A 21,197-nucleotide genomic window follows, 5' to 3' on the forward strand; every position below is an offset into this window, starting at 1 on the left:
GAGGGTGTAGAGGGATAGGGGCTAAATGCTGGCTATTGGGACTAGATTTACTTAAGATATCTGGTCAGCATGGATGAGTTCAATCGAAGGGTCTGTTCCATGGTGTACATCTCTATCAATCTATGATTAGAAGAACTATTATCCTGTAAAATAACTTTGAACTCCATTTCAATACAAAGCAGGCACAACAAGTTGATCGCTTGGGTCTTGTACTTGAGTTTGCTGATAAGGCCCAGCTTAGGATTCTTAATGTGTGAAACAATAACAGGTATATTCACTGTGAAGGTAGGCTTATGATCGATTTATGGTAGTGAATCCTTTGGCTGATTTCTCAAATAGAGTAGAGAATGGATGATTAGATTCCCAATAGTGGAAACAACAGGCCATTTGGCCCAACAAGTCCACACTGACCCTCTGAAGAGTAACATACCCAGACCCATTCTCCTACATTTACCCTTGACTAATGCACCTAACACTCTGGGCAATTTAGCACGGCCAATTCACCTAACCTGCATATCTCTTGGATTGTGGGAGGAAATCTGAGCTCCCAGAGGCAACCCATGCAGACACGGAGAATGTGCAAACTCAACATAGGCAGTTGCCCAGGACAGGAATTGAACATGGGTCTCTGGTGCTGTGATGCAGCTGTGCTAACCACTGAGCCACCGTGCCACACCATTCCAGTGTGGTGCTGGAAAAGCACAGCAGGTCAGGCTGCATCCGAGGAGTAGGAGAATTGATGTTTTGGGCAAAAGCCCTTAATTGGGAATGAGGATGTGAGCCGACAGTGGACAGATAAATTGGAGGGGGTGGGGCTGTGTGGAAGATAGCTGAGTGTGATAGGTAAATGGAGGTGGGGGTAATGGTGGTAGGTCAGAGAGGAGGGTGGAGTGGATAGCTGGGAAGGAAGATGGACAGGTCAAGATGGTGCTGAGTTGGAAGGTTGGAACTGGGATAAGGTTGGGGGAGGGGAAATGAGGAAACTGGTAAAATCCACATTGCCATGGGGTTGGAGGGTCCCAAGGTGGAAGATGTGTTTTTCCTTCAGATGGTAAGGGTTTGGCGGTGGGGGTGGCCCAGGACCTCCATGCCCTTTGGGGAGGGAGAGTTGAGCAGTTTGGTTACGGGGTGGTGGGGTTGGTTGGTGTGGTGTCTCATGTTCTCTGAAGCATTCTGAGTAGGCGTCCTGCCTCCCCAATGTAAAGGTGACCGCATTTGGAGCAACGGATACGGTTAATGATGTGTGGGGTGGAAGGTGAGGGCCAGGGTGGTTCTGTCCTTGTTGCGGTTAGAGGGGTGGGTTCGAGGGCAGAGGTGCAGGAAGTGGATGAGGTGTGCTGGAGGGCATCATCAACCACATGAGAGGAAATTGTGGCCTTTAAAGAAGGAGACCGTCTGGTGTGTTCTGTGTTGGAACTGCTCCTCCTGGGAGCAGACACAGCAGAGGAATTAGGGAAAAAGGATCGCATTTTTACAGGAGGCAGGGTAGGAGGAAGTGTGGTCCAAGTAGTTGTGGGAATTGGTGAGTTTGTAGAAGTTGTCAGCATTGAGTCTGTCACTGCTGGAGATGGAGAGGCCCAGGAAGGGGAGGGAGGTGTCAGATGATCCAGGTGAGCTTACGATCAGGATTGAATGTGTTGTAATTGAACTGTTCAACCCCATCGTGGGGGTATGAGGTGGTGCTGATGCAGTCATCAATGTAGCGGAGGAAAAGGTGGGGAATGGTGCCAGCATGTCTAAGGAAGGTGGACTATTCCACGTAACTGACAGAGACAGGCATAACTGGGGCCCATGCAGTTGCCCATGGCTACCCCCTTTTGTCTAGAGGAGAAATTGAGGGTGAGGACCAGTTCAGCCAAACTAGTGTGTCAGTGGAAGGGTACTACTGGGGAAACTGGGAGAGGAAGAAATGGAGGGAATGGAGGTGTATAGGGACTGGATGTCCAAGGTGAGGACGAGGCTTTGGGGGCCAGGGAAATAAGTCTTGGAGGTGGAGGATGTGGGTGGTGTCCTGAACGTATGTGGGGAGTTCCTGGACCAGGGTGATAGGACCGTATCAATGTACCTGGAGCTGAGTTAAGTGGCTGGGGTAGTCAGGCTTGTGAATCTTGGGTCGGAGGTAGGGCAGGGCAGGCTTCCTGACCTGAAGTTGGAAGCAATGGCTGGGAGATCCTCTGAAGTGATGAGGTTGTGTATGGTCTGGGAGATGGTTTGGTGATGGGAAGTGAGGTCATGGTCAAGGGAGCAGTAGGAGGAGGTGTCTTTACGCTATAAAGGAAACCTCCCCCTCCCCTCTCTGGGTAGAAATGTTCTTTTTCTGTTGGTCTTTCTTGCAAGTTGTCCTAATAAGTGAAATAAAGTTTCTACAGAACATCTTTTCAACAATACTCTGGTTCTGTCTGACAAAATTACCACTTACTAAATAGTATGTGGAACAAATCTAAACACAGGATGTGCAGTGTGATCCAATATTTCTAGTCTTCTGCAGGGCTTCTCTGAAGTGGGGGTTGAGAACCCAAGTGGGGTGATGAGCTGAAACTTGAATTATAACTTCCTGAGGCAGCTATGAAGCTCTAACAGTTTTTATAAAAGCTGGAGAAGTGAGAGTTCATTCTTGGGTGTTGACAATTTTTGAATCTTGAAATGGGATCGAGAGGGGGGAAAAAGTTGTGAAGTGCTAATTTACTGTGTGCTGTAAAAACTGAGCAGAATTGAATCATTAGGCAGACAAAGGTCAGTTGCAAAACTGCAATGTTATGCACAAAGCATTCATCACTGTACTGATAATGAAATGATTGTTTGTTAAAGTTTATTTTTAAGTGTGTCCCATTTTAAGAACAGACTAATCTGTATCTTTGTCTAATTTTTAGTGAATGTGTTCAAAACGTCTTGAGAGTAGAATGAAAAGTAAAATGAGTGAGGAGTGTGTGCTCAAACCTTGGAATTTTTATACACCTGCTTAACTTGTAGATTTGCTTGTTGTCTTTCTTTCGCATACAGTTAAAAGATAAGAATCTTGATCAATTCTGCAAGTTATTGGGACTTGAGAAAAAGCAATTGGCCCATTGGCTTTGTCACCGCAAGCTGGTTACATTAAACGAAACCTACATCAAATCAATGACACTGAAACAGGCAGCCTGTTCCAGGGATGCTCTTGCGAAACACACTTATGGGCAGCTGTTCAGCTGGATTGTGAATCAAGTCAATAAAGCCTTAAGATCCTCTTCGAAACAACATGCCTTCATTGGTGTGTTGGATATTTATGGGTAGGAATGATTAGCTTTATGCTTACCCTACACATTCTTGAAAATGAATCGTTGTAATAAAGTTTTTTTTTAAAAACTGTTGTTTTAGGTTTGAAACATTTGAAAATAATAGCTTTGAACAATTTTGCATCAATTATGCAAATGAGAAGCTGCAGCAACAATTTAACTGGGTAAGATTTCTAAGTGTTTTTAAAATTCTGTGACTCCTAGCATTATTTCATCTTTTTATCCTGGGATTCCTTTATTTTTAAAATCAGTTTGTATGTTTGGTTTTTTTTGACATCTAGGTAAGCAGCAGAAGATCTTTTGGTCATGAATCTGTTTTGTGAAGGCTTATGTCCTGAGGTGAAGCACAACAATTGATTTAATTAAATGTTTATTTGGGCTTGATGAGGATATCAGGATGAAAACAGTGCTGCAAGTTGTGATGCCTCTGGTATCAGCAACAATCTCCCTTTCCCACTTGAATTAATCCATTGTATAACAGGATCATGACCCCAACAATATAAAAAGTGTTTGGAATGCTTCATTTTGAAATAACCAGACTTTGTGGGCACCCTGCAACAAATAGTCAGGTGTACAGCATGGAAACACTCTTCAGTCCAACCCGTCCAGGCCGACCAGATATCCCAACCCAATCTAGTCCCACCTGCCAGCACTCCGTCCATATCCCTCCAAACCCCTCCTATTCATATACTCATCCAAATGCCTTTTAAATGTTGCGATTGTACCAGCCTCCGCCACATCCTCTGGCAGCTCATTCCATACACGTACCACCCTCTGCATGAAAAGGTTGCCCCTTAGGTCTCTCTTTACATCTTTCCCCTCTCACCCTAAACCTATGTCCTCTAGTTCTGGACTCCCTGACCCCTGGGAAAAGACTTTGTCTATTTATCCTATCCATGCCCCTCATAATTTTGTAAACCTCTATAAGGTCACCCCTCAGCCTCCGATGCTCCAGGGAAAACAGCCCCAGCCTGTTCAGCCTCTCCCTACAGCTCAGATCCTCCAACCCTGGCAACATCCTTGTAAATCTTTTCTGAACCCTTTCAAGTTTTGCAACATCCTTCCGATAGGAAGGAGACCAGAATTTCACGCAATATTCCAACAGTGGCCTAACCAGTGTCCTGTACAGTCGCAATATGACCTCCCAACTCCAGTACTCAATACTCTGACCAATACAGGAAAGCATACCAAACACCACCTTCACTATCCTTCTATTGGTGACTCCACTTTCAAGGAGCTATGAACCTGCACTCAAGGTCTCTTTGTTCAACAACACTCCCTAGGACCTTACCACTAAGTGTATAAGTCCTGCTAAGATTTTCTTTCCCAAAATGCAGCAACTCGCATTTATCTAAATTAAACTCCATCTGCTACTTCTAAGCCCATCTGGTCCAGATCCTGTTGTAATCTGAGGTAACCCCCTTTGCTGTCCACTACACCTCCAATTTTGGTGTCATCTGCAAACTTACTAACTGTACCTCTTATGCTCGTATCCAAGTCATTTATGTAAATGACAAAAAGTAGAGAACCCAGCACCGATTCTTGGGGCACTCCACTGGTCACAGGCCTTCAGTCTGAAAAACTACCCTCCCACCACCACCCTCTGTCTTCTACCTTTTTTGAGCCAGTTCTGTATCCAAATGGTTAGCTCTCCCTGTATTCCATGAGATCTAACCTTGCTAATCAGTCTCCCATGGGGAACCTTGTCAAACGCCTTACTGACGTCCATATAGATTACATCCACTGCTCTGCCCTCATCAATCTTCTTTGTTACTTCTCCAAAATCTCAATCAAGTTCATGAGACATGATTTCCCGTGCGGAGAAAGTGAGGTCTGCAGATGCTGGAGATCAAAGTTGAAACTTTATTGCTGGAACAGCACAGCAGGTCAGGCAGCATCCAGGGAACAGGAGATTCGACGTTTCGGGCACAGGCCCTTCTTCAGGAATGAGCAGAGTGTTCAGCAGGAGAAGATAAAAGGTAGGGAGGAGGGACTTGGAGGAGGGGCGTTGGAAATGTGATAGGTGGAAAGAGGTCAAGGTGAGGGTGATAGGTCGGAGTAGGATGGAGGCGGAGAGGTCAAGAAGAAGACTGCAGGTCAGGAAGGCGGTGCCGGGCTGGAGGGATTCGGCTGAGACAAGTTGGGGGGAGGGGGGGATGAAGAAACTGGTGAAGTCCAAGTTCATCCCCTGTGGTTGGAGGGTTCCCAGTCGGAAGATAAGACGCTCCTCCTCCGACCGTCGGGTTGTTGTGGTTTGGCGGTGGATGAGTCCAATGACCTGCATATCCTCGGTGGAGTGGGAGGGGGAGTTGAAATGCTGTGCTACAGGGTGGTTGGGTTGGTTCGTCCGGGTGGCCCAGAGGTGCTCTCTGAATCGCTCCGCAAGTAGGCGGCCTGTCTCCCCAATATAGAGGAGGCCACATCGGCTGCAGCGGATGCAGTAGATGATGTGGGTGGAGGTGCAGGTGAATCTGTGGCGGATATGGAAGTTTCCTTTGGGGCCTTGGAGAGAAGTGAGGGGGGAGGTGTGGGCGCAAGTGTTGCACCTCCTGCTGTTGCAAGGGAAGGTGCCGGGAGTGGAGGTTGGGTCGGTGGGGGGTGTGGATCTGACAAGGGAGTCGCGGAGGGAGTGGTCTCTATGGAAAGCTGATAGGGGAGGGGAGGGAAATATATCCTTGGTGCTGGGGTCTGTTTGGAGGTGGCGGAAGTGACGGCGGATGATGCGCTGTACATGGAGATTGGTGGGGTGGTAGGTGAGGACCAGTGGGGTTCTGGCCTGGTGGCGGTTGGAGGGGCGGGGCTCAAGGGCGGAGGAGCAGGAAGTGGAGGAGATGCGGTGGAGGGCACCGTCGACCACGTCGGGGGGGAAATTGCGGTCCTTGAAGAAGGAGGCCGTGCACAAAGCCATGTTGACTATCCCGAATTGTCCTTGCCTTTCCAAATACATATCATGCTGTCCCTCAGGATTCCCTCCAACAACTTGCCCACCACCGAGGTCAGGCTCACTGGTCTATAGTTCCCTGGCTTGTCTTTACCACCCAAATCTTGGCAATGACCTTTTGAAGATTATAGGGAGTGATATTTAATGGAAGTGATGGGGAGTTTAGCAAAATTGATAAGTATGCTCTCATGCTGATTTTTGGGAGAATTGGTAGTTCTGAGCCTTTGCAAGAACATTGGATCCCAGGGATGGGATTTGTGTTTGCTTTCTTGTTCTTCACCATCTTCACCACAATTCCACTAGAGAACCTGCAGTGGATTAGAGCTGTACCACTGGGGGAGTTGGGGATTGCTGCTGATAATGAGCCATTCAATGCCCAACTTTGATTAGCCCAGGCCAGGAGTGAGTAATAATGGGGAGGTGCACATAGATGGGCTGGCAACAAAGACGAGTGATTTTCACTGGGACACCACCTCGCTGGTGCATGAATCATACGGGGAAGGAAGCCTCCCCTCTCTAACTGTCCATCCCCAGAAACCCACAACAATCCTGACTGGCGCTTTCCTTTCTTCACTTTCTTCTAATAGAATTTTGTGGTCCTCTTTGATAACTCTTCCCCCACCCCAATCAACTGAAAGTTTTCCTGAGTCAAGATGTTTAAGACCCATCTCAGGGCTGGTATGAATTGTGAAAGGAAAAATGCTCTTGCAGTAAAAATGCTAAAATTTCATCACAAGGGCTCTATAGCCACTCGTGCATGTACCTAGTGCTCTGTTTACCATGTAATTTCCCTGCCATTTTTTCAATTATTTTTAACTGATCAACCACATTTTTAAATGTTATGGTCACTACCCTATTGGCCAATTTGTCAGTGTTCTGACTGCCCAAGGTCTATATAATTTGTTAGCGCACTAAGCAAAGGCAATAGTTAGAATTGCACTCATATTTAACTTGTATAGGAACGTGGTTAGGTCATTCTGCCCCTTGAGGTCATGGCTGATCTGTGATCTAACTCCACCTTTGGTCCATAATCCCCTAATACCTTTATCAAAAATGTATCTATCTCTTAAAATTAACAACTTAACTTGCTTCTTCACAAAATGAATCATTTTCAAGCCTAGGTTTCATCAATTTTCTGAAGACCCAGGATATTGGCTCCAATGGATTTAAACTTAGGAGCCCATATTTACATTTGAGTCAGTGACAACTTTTGTTCTTTGATTAGCCAATTATGGCTACTTAGGGTCACAAGTTTCTGACTGACCATTTCAACCAATTACTCTTCCAAGCTCTCGTCCATCTTTTGCAATATTGAACTTTCACAACATTACGATTTTAATGGGGCAAGATACACTTTTTTGCCACTGTTATGTTCCAGTCTTATCATTTTTTCATGCTTGTCCAAGGATTGCAGTTCAATGTGCTCTCATTGAAGCTTCCATAGCGAGGATTCTGACATCACTGCTTCTCCAATTCCCTCCACTCTTTTTTTTAAAAATATACCTCATTGACCAATCTATTATTTCTGTACCTCTCCTTTAACATCTCCCATTGTACATCTGAAAAGATTTTTACCCCATATTGTTAAATATATTGCTTCCCTTTTTAAAATTGTAAGTTCTACTTTTAGAGGTGGGGGGGGGGGGGGGGGAGAAGAGAAGGGGAACAGATGGTGCAAATGTTAAGACAACTGAATATTTATCAGCCAGGTAAAAGCTGATCTTTTTAGCTTTAAAGAAGCCCAAAGTAATTGTTCCACTGCCAGTCTACAGTTAATCAGCTGAATCTTGCAGCTTGAAGATGAAGTTGATGAATCTGATCATCTACTTGATTAATGTGATAACTTAAATTGCAAGTTGCTAATAGAGCAAGTGCTAGTAGTTGAGCACTGCAATGTTGATAGCTAAGCACGAACAGGAGAAGGCAGTTCTGTCCTTCAAGCCTGTTCCACCTTTGAATACAATCATTGGTCGTCTCCTCAGCTTTAACTCCATTTTCCTGCCTGCTCTCCACAACTTGTCAACTCCATTGCTAATTCAAAACCTGCTTGTCTCCTTAAATTTACTCCACATCAGAGTATCTGTCTAGCATTTTGGGGTAATGAATTCCACAGCTTTGTGACCTTTTTTTTGTTGAGAATGTGTTCCAAATTAAATACACTGTCAGATGTATTCAATAACCACTTGCTCCTATCCACACAGCCTCTTGAGATTATTTCTTCTGTATCCCTTAAAATTTTCATTTATATACGATTTGAAGTCCACCACAATGTCTCTTGAGCCTGCCACAATATTTAATAACATTGCATTAGGTGTACCCCAATAATATTTCAACTTGCTTCTTGAGGAACTGACTATATTTAGATTTTATTGTCACATGTACTCATGTACTCCAGTACAGTGAAAAGTGTATAATGTTGCCACGCAAGATCCCATCTTACCTACCTAGATACAAAGGAGGAGAAACAGATTTTAAAAATTACCTGCCTCAGATTCAAAGACACTGTTCCACAAAAGATGGTGGAAATAGAGGATTGCAAGTCTTTGAATCAGAGTAAAAAAAATTCTCCTCTGGCTTAAATGGGTAACCTCTCTTACCCTATAGGTTAGGGGAGATGGCTACTGTTGAACGTAATTGAAAGCACACCAATAAATGGCACTGATGCTATTTAAAGAATTCATTTGATGTCAAGTAGCTCTTATTAGTGGCTATGTATAATTGTACAGTCTAATCTTTGTCCATATGTGTAGAGTATTATCTGGATATTTTCTTTCCAGCATGTTTTCAAGCTAGAGCAGGAGGAGTACTTGGCTGAGGGTTTACCGTGGACACTTATTGATTACTATGACAATCAAGCTTGTATTGATGTTATAGAAGCAAAGCTGGGGGTCTTGGATCTTCTAGATGAAGAGTGTAAGGTAAGAATTAATGCATGATGTTCAGTAAATGGAAAGATGCACAATTTTAGTTTTAAATATTGACAACTGTGGACAATTATAGACAAGCTGTTGTATCACTACCTGGTTGGGGAGTGCAACCTGTAAATATAGAACACTGGTAAGAGTCTGAGTGACTATCTTCTTGATGAAGCAGAGGTGAGGACTTAAAAACAAAAGTTTAAAGCAACCTGAAATAATAAGCACCACACACTTAGTTTGAGATTTATTTCTTTCCTGTAGTCACAAGCAGAGGAACATGGCCTTTTTTACAGGCATTGTTATCATATCTTCTGGTCAAATCTCCCCTGCTTTTGATGTTGACCACATGGAATTGCGTGTGCAATTCCATTGCAATCAGGAATAAGTTGCGAAGGTGGGAAATGAGATTTCATTAATTGATCTAGTTTTATAGTAGCATTGGAACTCCCACTCTCTTCTGAAAATCCTCCTCCCTCTGCCACTGGCCAGTCTGTCCTAGCTCACAGATTGAGTTATCCTTCAGGCAACAAGGGGCTTAAATATAGTAGTTGTGTTACTGTCAGGCCAAGCCTTTTGAGGCCATCAGTTGTAGATGTGCACAAAAAAAAATCTGCCACTGTTTTACTTGCAAAGAATCTCATTTCTTGAATTCTGAACCAAGTTGAAGTTTGGTTTTAGAAATCATCCAAGCTGATTTTAGAACGTGGTAACAGTGCGTATAAAAGCAAAATTCACAGATCTGTAATAAAACCAGGGCTGGAGCAACTCAACTGTCCATACCTGTAGGGAGAGAAAAAGACTTGATGTTTTAAGTCCCATGACTCGAAGATTCTTGGGACTCATCTTTTGGTAATTGTGCATGCTACTGCTCTGTTACTGGTTCAGAGAATTGCTTTTAAGTAAAGCAGCTCTAAATTACGAACCAAGATGAAAGGAAAGGGAAATTGATTACAAACAACGAAAGATGGAATAAAACTGAAAGAACTTGGGATACTGTAAATCGGACAAAAATAAAAGTTGCTGGAAAAGCTCAGCATGTCTGGCAGCATCTGTGGAGAGAATTCAGGGTTAATGTTTCAGGTTGTGACCCTTGCCCTGAACCATCCTGAGGAAGGGCCTGAAACATTAACTGCTTTCTCTCCACAGATGCTGCCGACCTGCTGAGCTTTTCTAGCAATTTTGTTTTTGTCAAAGTTGGAATAGTTTCTTTGTTTCAAAAGTGTCTAAACTTGTACTGATGGCTGTACTAAGTTTTTGAAAGTCAATACAATACCACTTTTTAAATCCTTGTATCATTTGACCTACTGAGGCATATTTTAATCCTGCTGGTTGATTTCTTTCCAGTAACTATTTGTGTTGGTCTGTGGGCATTTGTTTTTAAATTTAGATACTTAATGGAACAGATGAGAAGTGGGTTCAGAAATTATATGATCGTCATCTGCATACAAGTCATCACTTTCAGAAACCCAGGATGTCAAATTCTGCTTTCATTATTCTTCACTTTGCTGCTGATGTAGGTGATTTTGTTAAATTCTATAACAGAACTAATTATTTTATGCAGTTCATTTCTTGTTACAATCAATTAAATTTTTAAGAGTCATAAACAATTTTGGATATTGTTACAACCAGACCCTGGGCAAGGTTTCCTGTTTCATGGCTTCAGAATGGAAATCCCATACCACTAATGTTGTGGTGAGTAGGGATGAACTGGAACCCCTCCTGTATTCACCAAACCCTCGGTGGGATTGCATTTTCCCTTTTTTTTAAAAAAAAAGAAAACAAAATCCCTTTTTGACTAGGTGTGGTGCATCTCTCTTCAGAATCCATAAAGCCACTTAACTTGGCTGTTTTTGTCTGTCAGACTATCTTTTTTTTTTCTTTTAAAAGACATTATTTGAATGGAGCTTAATGTTCACATTTCTTGGGAATTCAGACTCCTGGTCATGACAGAAGATGAAAGGAGCTGAAATTTCAAAGAATTTAAAGAAGCAAATCTCTTTAAATGTACTCCATGTCTACTTAACTCTTTTGAAGTTGACACTATCTAAACCTTTTGAGGCCTGGCAGAAAACTGGTAATTTAGACATAGTTTAAATTTTCAGTTTTAAAATGTAAACACTATTTCAGTAGCAGTCTTGTACTCATGTTTTGAGTAACTTTTGCTGTATAAGGCAGGCACTACCTGAAAATGCCAATGAGATAAACCAGTAAGCTCCAACATATGAAGGATTGTCAATGTGGGTTCTGTGTTTTGGGGGTTGGGGTAGTTGAGTTGGCTGGTTTGTAATGCAGAGTGATGCCAACAGTGCAAGTTCAGTTCAGGCTGAGGTTGCCATGAAGGTTTCTCTTTCTCAACCTGTCCCTTTGCCTGAGGTATGGTCACCCTTAGATTAAACTCTCCACTGCCCCTCCCTGGAATTATGGTAAATTATTTATTTTTTACTTTAATTATTATTACCAAAGTTGAGAGAATGTTTCAGCAGTAGCAAACTTGAGTTTTAAGTGGAGTCTGAGCTCTTAAGATGTATTCCAAACATAATGTTATGAGCTATTAAGTAATAGATCTACTCCCTCTTCATAATTTGAGCTAAATGTCGGTACACACTGTTGAACCTATCACCACTTCACTTCATATCAGTGGCTCAGAGTGATACTGGCAGAAACATTGGGGTCTATGAAACAAGCCTATCAGCCACCACCATCAACCCATGCCAATTAAAATAGTCTGCAGCATCTTTCCTACATCTAGTTGATTTAAGTTGGTGTAGTTTCATACCAGATAGAATTTTCCCAATTTCACTTTGTTTTTTTGCTTGGTGTGATGTTCTTCACTTTGAATGCTGCTTATCATCCAACAGTAAAATAAAAGTTGCCTGACTGAAGACCGCATCCTCTTTTTTTTTTTAAAGTGATGTGGGCTATGAATCAGACACTAAATGTCAGAAAGTGACTGGGTCAAGAAGATTTATTCAATGTTATATCTATAAAGAAGCTTATGAATCACCTCCTAGGTGCTGTATCAGTGTGAAGGATTTTTAGAGAAAAATAGAGACACAGTTTATGAAGAACCAATTAACATTTTGAAAGCAAGTAAGGTAAGCACTCTTGACCTAGTTCATGGAAGCGTTGCATTGTATTGTATTGAACCAGTTCCTGTGGGTCTGAATTGTAGCGTCTATTCTAGGTGGAATGGGATAGTCTCCTTTCCAAAATGCAAAAATTTTGAAGCTTACATTCTCAAACATTGCTGATAAAATTTTCTGCTTACATCTGATTACATTTAGAATTTTTTTTAAGATTGTGGGTTTATAAATTTGATATCTAGCTTGATCTATTCACCAGGTTTCGACAATGTAAAGTAAATTTTTGCAATTCATACTGAAACTTGAAAATTTTCATTGATCCACAACTTGATAACATTTTCATAGATGTTTTGATCCACTTGTGAGCACTTTATATGTCTGTAAAGCTACATGTGAAATAATTGCCTGATTTTTTTTAAAAGTAAAATCTAATTGAATTGATGAAATGTAACAATAGGATTACGTGGCGGGTTCCTGATTCCTAGTTAAACATAACACCATACAAATTGTACGCAAAGGAATTCAACTGATTCATCGCGCATCTAGCTCTCCAACTAAGGGTATCTCTTCTAAATACATTTCTTGTTTCTCCTACTTTCTTGACTGGATGTTGTTAAGTGATTTTAAGTTTTACAACAAGACTAGGTCACTTTATTATGACTTCAACTTAAACAGGGTTTGTTGTAGTTGACTTCTCAGGTTATGAAGCCCTTACGAATTACAAAACTCTGCAGATTGTGAAAGGTAACCTTTTTTACAGTCTGCAGATTGGAGTATATCGTTTCAACTTTCATTACGAGATCAATGAGATTAAATTACAGTTAATGTGTCGGTAATCTTGCCTCTGAACAATGAAGGTAGTCCAGTTATGTGTCTCTAGCTTTGAGAATTATTTTGGCTGTGTATTAATGTTGCACCTGTTTTCATGCAGCTCAGTGTAAATCAAATGGAAACTTTGCCAATTATACATTACAGCATGCTTTATTCCTTTGTGATCAAAGCCAGTTTTAACTTGGATTTGATAACCATGCACTAACACAAGCGGTTAGATTATGCAATTGGAGTCGGAGAGGTCCTAACTACACTTAATTTGAAGTTAACTAAAAATTACTGATAACGTGTTTCATGGTCATGATTTTCAATATAGATTTTAATCAAGAAATCAAAAATATGAATTTTAAAATTCCTGCCATATGTAAATGGACTCCATTCCTACAGTATAGTTCACTATTGATGCTTTGTTAGTGTGGATGAGAAATAGACAATAGATTGTCAACATATTCCACATACAAAGAATAACTCCTATAAAAGGATTGCACATAACAAAAATGGGAACAATAGATTTCCTTAATGGATTAAAACATTCTTGGTGGTTTGAAAAGTGAAGATGGGTGTGGGATGCTGGTAGATGTGGGGTGGTGGTGGTGTTGGGGGGGAAAGAAGAACACAATGACCAAAATGAAACATTTCACAAGAGTTTGGTTAGGCTTTTGAGAATATGGACAAAAAGGAAATGGTTTTAGAGAATTTTAATGACTGAAATTTCAGCTAATTGGAAGATAAGAACAAGTGTGCTGGGATCGGGTTTTGGAAATTTACAAATGTGACAAAACCTTTGGATTTTCAGATAAGTATTTTAAAGTTCATGCTTTGGTATATGAGCCTATGAAGCTTTTCTAGGTAACGGGTAACATGTAAATGGTTTTAGCTGAGCTGAATTTTGTAGGGTATTACAAGGGAGTGTGGAAGAGAACAGGGGAAATCTGAAATTGAGATTTTAGCATTGAAATGTTTTGTGTTTGTGTGGTATGTCAGAGATGAAATGTTAGTTACACATAGCTGCTATTGGATTTGAAGATTCCTTTTGAGGTCGATAGAAGCATTTAGTCATTGGGTTCTGTTCAAACAGACAACACAGGAGATAGAGTTGAGCACAATTGCTAATGGATGGGAACTGAATGCTTTGCAGCTTACTGAAGAAAATTTATGGCTTATTCATAACTTTGGAGCTGGTCAGAACAGCAGGAACAAATGGATATTTAGCGTTTTTCTGTGCTGGCCTGTTTGTGGATATATTGCAAAGAGGCAGAAAGTAGATTCATAGAAGAAAGCATAGGATAAGTCATTGCAGGGAAAAGGCTTGTTGGAATATTGAAAAGGAATTGTAATTTAGCAGTGGAGGTCAGATGTAGTGGATAGTTAATTATATTGAGATTTGAGGAATATAGGAGTATTGGATAAACTAGTGGCATTCAGTGAACCCCATTTGAGTGTACAAGGAATTAAGTAGAAAGTCTGTGTCTGGCAATGACTGGGTTTTTCTCATCATTGCTATGAGGTTGAGTTTGGAGAACTTATTGCAAGGCTGAACCTATTTTAATTAGTAGAATTGGTCATAGATTACATTTTGGATAACAATGTTGTAAGCAAATAATTAGAAATATGCCCTAATTCTCAATGTTGAGATTTTGTCATCTTGTTACTCGTTTCCAAAGTCTGAGCTGATTTCTGAGCTGTTCCATGATGGCGATACTTCTGCAAGAAGAGGTCAGATCTCCAATGTAACTTTAAAGTCTTTAAAAAAGGCCTTACCAGTGACCAGTGAGCACAGAAAAACAGTGGGATACCAGGTAATAAGCTTCATTTTCTAAAACAGAATATGCTTAGATTTTCAATGTTGGCTCTATAACAGTTGATGCAAATATTTTATTAACTTCATGTTTTGACAGCAAAAGTGCTGATATTAAAATTTCTCTCAGGACTGGTTTGATATTCAGCATTTCCTTTTGAAAAATAATAACATTTTAATGGTGCCTTCCACTAGCTCGACCAATCTAGAAATGTTTACATTACCTAGGATTTAAAAAAAAAAGATCTTTCCTGATTGTACAAAATCTAAAGCTCTAATTGAGCAGAACATGGTATAATGAGACATAGACCTAAAAGTTGTAATACAAATGTGTGAAAATCTCATTGCTCAAAGCTTTTGCCCAAACAATTCCAAAAAACTAAATGTCTCAAGGCTGGTTGCGGGGTGTGTAGTGGTGATCCCAGCTGATAGTAATACAAGGCAAGTGTGATCCTATAGTTGTTTTTGTAATTTAGTTTACTTTTATAGCGGTCAGTCACAGGTTGTTAATGTACTTTATAACAATGTGTGTAATCTATTACACAAAAAATGCTAACTGTTATAGAATAAAACTTATTTGAAAGTCTTATTAGAAATATCAGATAAGACTGAAGGTAAGAGGATCAGATTCTTATTCAAGCCTTACTTGAAGGATCGCCATTTCCAGTTTAAATTTCATTATAATTTCCTGGTTTGGAGGGTGCAGCTACAATTTGGTTTTATTTCTGGAAAACTTTTGTATTCGCTTGATGCTATTTAATTAATTATTCTTGACGCTATCAAAGCTTGCACACTTGACATTCAGCTTCCTTTTAAAAGCCTCCTCCTAAAGCAGTCTGGAGATTTCTCTCGCTTAAGCCACTCAGGACAATACTTCCCTGCCCTGACCACTTGAGACTGCACTCTGCTGTCTTTGAAGGATGTCTGCATACTTGCTGACCTAGATAGTACTATTTTTGTCTTTTCTGTCTCCCTAAGTCATAGAATGCATTGTTGTGTATTTTCTTTTTACCCTGATACAACAGTTTATAGGGCACTGAACTATTTATCATCTCTTGTTTTCCAAGCATAATTCAATCGCATGTAATCAAGTTTCCAGACAACCTGAAATCACTCAGACTCAGAAGCAAAACTAAAACAATGGGTGGGATTTTCTCATCCTGTAAATAACACGAGCAATGGTGATGGCTGGTGAAGTATAAAATGGAAAAAGATTTTTTGACAGGTCAAAAGTTTTGACTGGCTAGCTCGTGAGTGGCAAGGGTCCAAGTTGAGTGCATTAACACTTCCTTTATTACCAAATCTTGCCTCACTTCAACGAAGGCTTGCTGTTTTCCCAGGCAGTAGAGAGAATCATGGTGCAAATTCCCAGCATGAGTGGCTACCTGGCAGCTGCGGCTTGTTGACATCTCCATCTGGGCCAGCACTTCTCAACAACATGGCATGTTCCATGGGCAGTGACCACCTGCACCCTCTATCTAAATGTTGGCATGGCAAATTGCCAGCATAACTCTATCCTGCATTGAGTTATAGTACAGTGCAGTACTTCAGATCTGCCCTTTAGAACTCACTGAAACATTTCATTGTGTTGCCACTGCCAGGTCCTGTGCATAGCAGGTATCTAACATTGGCACAGGATACTTCATGGGGCTCTTGGCTTGTTTTCTTAGTAATCACTCATTTTGCATCTACTTGGATGCTTAAAGCAACTCTGATTTGCTTTGACTTTTTGTGCTTTGCTGCTTTCAGAGCTTGCGGTACTTCTGTCTGGACTTTCCTTTTAGTGTAGACAAAGCCAGGCAGTCTGTTGTTGACACATCATTGCCAGTAAACAACGCACCTGTACCAAGTGCTTTTAGCTTGTGGTAAAAATCTGCTTCAACCAAATGACACTATCTCAATGTTTAAGAGGAGTCTCCCTTGGTCATATCCAGGGGGACTGTTGTCAGGATGATCCACCACAGTAAGTCAAGGCATCAGCTAATACCTGTTCATGGAATGCAGTCAGTCACCCATTGATGTTCAGAATCTAGGTTTCTGTACTATTCCAGTCCAGGGAATGGGTCACCGTCAGCCCTGCAGGTGTTCCTCTAGGTTGTGAAGACAGTGTTGCCCCAAATGGTAACTTCAGGAGAAGCTGTGGTCTTCAGATGGTCCTGAGGATGGTCCTTTTTCTCCACCCTTTTTAACAGGGCCTCCAGGTCCCTGTCAGGAAAGTGGGGGTGCCAACTTTACTCTGGTAATTTCTGATGTAGTTTCCCCACACACTAGAACCTTGAAGGGCAATTTCCTGCAGAATCTGGACTGATGCCCAGCTGAGCTTTAAAACCTTCTCCAGTGGTGAAAAGGCCAGAAACTCCTGGTAGCAGTGAGCACTTTGCTGCTAGCTAGCGTGAGAACAGAGCCATGAAGGTAGGATGCATGTTTAATGCAACATAAAATTACATGAAAGAATGTACTAGAGTTCAGAGAAATGCCCTAATATTGATATTTGACCATGTTTTGGCTAAATTCAGCCCACATATAGTATCCTGTTCTTAATTCACTGTAGAAATACAATCAAGCCTAACTGTACATGTTCTGTCCACTTTAGAAACCGGAGAGCCAAATAATAATAGATCATGAGTCTTCATTACAGTGTAGTAAAATACATCAAGGGGCTAATGTGGTAGTCAGTCCAGAGCACAAAATGAAGTGATTTGTTTTTTCTGGCCAGAGAATTTAATTTGTAGCATTTTCCAGCACTCCTAGTTGTGCTACATGTGTCTTCACTACTGGAGTTGGAATTTCAGGTGTCTGAGGTCAGTGGTGTGATGTTGACCTTCTATTATGTAGGTGATGCACAGTGGGATAGAATGGGTGGATTAATGGGGATGAGTACTGGGTGGCTAACTGTGACCAATTGCTTTCTAATCTATAAGTTTCTATATTGAGTGCTCTAGTAAAACTGAATACTAAGAGGAGATTTAAATTTTAAATATAATCTGCTTTAAGGTGGTTAAGGAAATACTCCCTCTAGAGGGATTTGGGATGAAATTGATAATATTTATGGAGAAGTTAGTGAGTTCTCTTAATACAGTGCAGAAACCTATCTATGTTGCAGTGTGGTGGATATAAAGTTGGGGGTTGTGAATAACCAACAGCCAGTCTTGAAGCAATTTTACTCTACCTTTAACCCAATTTGAGTTTCAGAAACATCTATGTTGGTTCTGATTCTCTTGTTTTCTATCACCACCAACCCTGCTTCTTGAAGTGATATTACAACTGTGCTTTTGTTTGGTTGTTTCAGAAATTTGCATAGACTTGTTGATGTGCTTACACGTTCTGTATGTTATCTACTATCACACTGTCTTATCGAGTTAGAGCTGACTACTTCAGACTAATCTATAGCACTTTAAGTGTTTACAAGTTACTGAGAAACGTGTGATATTTTTCTGTAGTTTCGAGCATCACTTAATCGCCTAATGGAAACTTTGAATTCAACATCTCCTCACTATGTCCGCTGCCTAAAGCCAAATGATACAAAGGAACCGTTCTTGTGAGTAAATCTGCCGCTGCTGTTTTTCAATGTCAATAAGTGTAAGTGTGTTTTTGATTCTCTTGAGACAGGTGTGAAGTACATTTGCCACTAGATAGGTCAAATGGGCAAGATATGCAAAGCATATAATTCTACCCAAAAAAAACCCAGAAAAATGGTGCTTTAAAATGTTGCAGACAAAGATGTGCAGAGTTTGAGGGGGAAGTGCATAACAATTGACTTTAGCCTCATTCCACCACAATTTCTCAAGTTTTCTTTTGATCATTTAAAATAATGACCATGGATTCTGCTTCCATTGGGTTTTTCATTTTCATCCCAGGCTGTGCACAGCTTTGTCAAGAGAACTAAGGAATCTGTCAAGAGAAAGCTATGTGTAGGTTTGATTCTAACACTGTACAAATGAATAGGTTTTTAATGAGAGAGGATTCTATCAATGAAAATATTTGATTCCAATTTTACAAAAATGTTTTCACATTAAACATTTCAATCAGATCTACTCAATCCTTTTGCTCTGAACCATCTCCATACCTCTATTTATTTTGACTGTACCTAGTTGGTTGGTAATCTCTCTCTGGCTTGTGGCATGTTTTTCCCTTCTCTATTTTTTCCATTTGTGAAATGCCTTGATTTTTTTTTTAAATTGTGCCCTTATAAATACAAAATGGCTGGGACAACAACTTGGCAAATGTTTTGCTGTTGCTCCTCATGTTTTGTACTTTCTGGAGGATTTTTTATTGCATAAAGGATGGCTACAGCATCTTTTGTGGCATAATCATTATGGTAAATGCATCTAATACAGATTTCATTAAAGTCTCTTACTTTAAATACAAACATTTTAGTTCAAAAACAATGCCACTGTTCTCAGTACTAATATTGTTATAATTGAGTGCTGACTTTAAAACTGGAATTATACAACTGTAAATTTCACTTAATTTTGGGGGTATGGGTAAATGAAGATAAAGACCTGAGAATTAGTGATCAGTTTTAAGGTAAAATATTTACTATCTTTTTTTTTAAAGCTGTCAGTTTGCACCGCTTCCCTGCTTTTCCTTAATTAATTGAGGGCCCTGTACTTTTTAATTTATTCAAATATAATTTCTTCAGCTAAGGGTATCAGAAATCTTGATGATATGAAGAGAGGGGTTTCAGATGATGGAGTGGGTAGGAGTTGTGAAACTCGCGTTGTGATCTGGAATGCATTACCGAATATTCCTTTCTGCAATGTTCAATATTGAGCTGGATAAATACCTGTGTTTGGGGTGGGGGGGGTGGTGGAAGAGATAGAGCTGGGGCAATATGGAGAGTGGGATTAATTGGATACCTCCAAAAAATGGATCATCTGGATGGCAGCTACCTGTGTTAAATTTTAATGTGACTACTACCCCAGTTTCAGACAGTGTTGTAATGTTTGAAAGAAGCTGATGAATAACTAGCTTTAACTGCAAAATGTAGTAAAGCAATACAGTATGTTACTCAGGACTGAGTATTTGAGCTCTGCTTCACTTGTAGTTAAAGGCTATTGAGGTCAAAGTTTGGCATTTCTGCTGCAGGTTTAATCCAAAAAGAATGGTTCAACAATTAAGAGCCTCTGGTGTTATTGAAACAATCCGTCTCAGTGCTGCTGGGTATCCATCAAGGTAAGTATGAATTGCATTGAATGTGGTTCAAAGAGGACGGAGTGTTGAATTGTTGTTTTTTTTTGTCTTGAACACTATGTATGTGATGCTTTGCTCAGTACCTTGGGCAGTGCTTTCACTTGCCTAAATTCAATGTGCTGAGGAATTAAACCCCTTAAAACTAGAAGAAACTGCAACTATCATGTCTTTCCCACTTTCAAATACTAAGGTTATTGCTCCTCCAGGATAGATTTTATTAAGTAAGTGTCTGATAGTTAAATTAATATAGCAGCTACATTATATGCATTTGATAGTGGTCAACAATAGTTACTCTTCATGTGGACCATATTTTTCCCACAAATGTAAGTGAAGCTGTGCAACCTGTGGCTATCCAGCGGAGTTCAGGTACATGGTTAAGGGCAGATCTAAAAGATATGTCCAAGATATACTGCACTATGTTTGAAATTGTTGCATTTGTGTAGTAAATGCAAATTAAAGCTGACACTTCAGTTTTAGTACTTTTTTTTTAAATTAGGTGATTAATGTTTACTGTCAGTCATCCTTTGGCATTGAATTATTCAAAGTATGACCACTCCTTCCTCAAGAATAGAGCTGTTGGTTTAAAATTTAAAAAAAAAAATTCTTGTTTTGTGTCCCTGGTTTTGGATTGAATTCCCCCATTTGAATCTACAATTCCTACTTGATCGTCTGTGCTGTTGAATTTTACAATCGTATCTGATTAAGGGGGAACGCTGGGTTTGTTTGCATGGAATATTGTGGAAAGAGTTAAAGCAGGGGCAGGCTCATCAGAGGTTAGAGTATAGAAGGGGTCAGGAAGCTAACTTCAGAAACAGCAGATAAGGGGATAACTGAGAATGGGGTCAGTCGAAACAGGACTGAGGGTGTTGTACTTAAATGCAGTATATAAAACAAATGAGTTTGTAGCACAGATTGAAAATGGCAAATATAATGTTGTCGGTATCTCCGATTTGTGGCTGCAAGGTTTTCAGGGCTGGGAACTGAATATTGAAAGGATAGGTGGGAGGGTCACTGTTATCTTTCTAGTAAAAGATGACAGTAAATCAATAAGCAATTTTATAGGGCCAGGTGTAGAATCTGTGTGGGTAGAATTGAACCGCAAAGGAATAACTTCCCTGATGGGAGTTATATATAGGCTGCCTCGCAGTGGTCAGGATGTGG

At 40.6% G+C, this 21,197-nt stretch overlaps 1 protein-coding gene across 1 annotated transcript in view; it reads left to right on the forward strand.

Annotated features, from left to right (window-relative positions):
• LOC122565046 (unconventional myosin-Vb-like) overlaps positions 1-21,197 on the forward strand; it is a 187,612-nt gene that overhangs the window by 73,666 nt on the left and 92,749 nt on the right. Inside the window, exons 10-17 of the mRNA XM_087975842.1 lie at positions 3,001-3,266; positions 3,355-3,436; positions 8,991-9,131; positions 10,519-10,644; positions 12,143-12,226; positions 14,710-14,844; positions 18,284-18,381; positions 19,932-20,018. Coding sequence (XP_087831968.1) covers positions 3,001-3,266; positions 3,355-3,436; positions 8,991-9,131; positions 10,519-10,644; positions 12,143-12,226; positions 14,710-14,844; positions 18,284-18,381; positions 19,932-20,018 — 1,019 coding nt within the window. The remainder of the gene's footprint in view (positions 1-3,000; positions 3,267-3,354; positions 3,437-8,990; positions 9,132-10,518; positions 10,645-12,142; positions 12,227-14,709; positions 14,845-18,283; positions 18,382-19,931; positions 20,019-21,197) is intronic.

The sequence above is a fragment of the Chiloscyllium plagiosum genome, unplaced genomic scaffold (genome assembly GCF_037043375.1).
Source record: "Chiloscyllium plagiosum isolate Xiang-an unplaced genomic scaffold, Cpla_swu_hap1 HiC_scaffold_28, whole genome shotgun sequence".
In the NCBI taxonomy this organism is placed as follows: Eukaryota; Metazoa; Chordata; class Chondrichthyes; order Orectolobiformes; family Hemiscylliidae; genus Chiloscyllium; species Chiloscyllium plagiosum.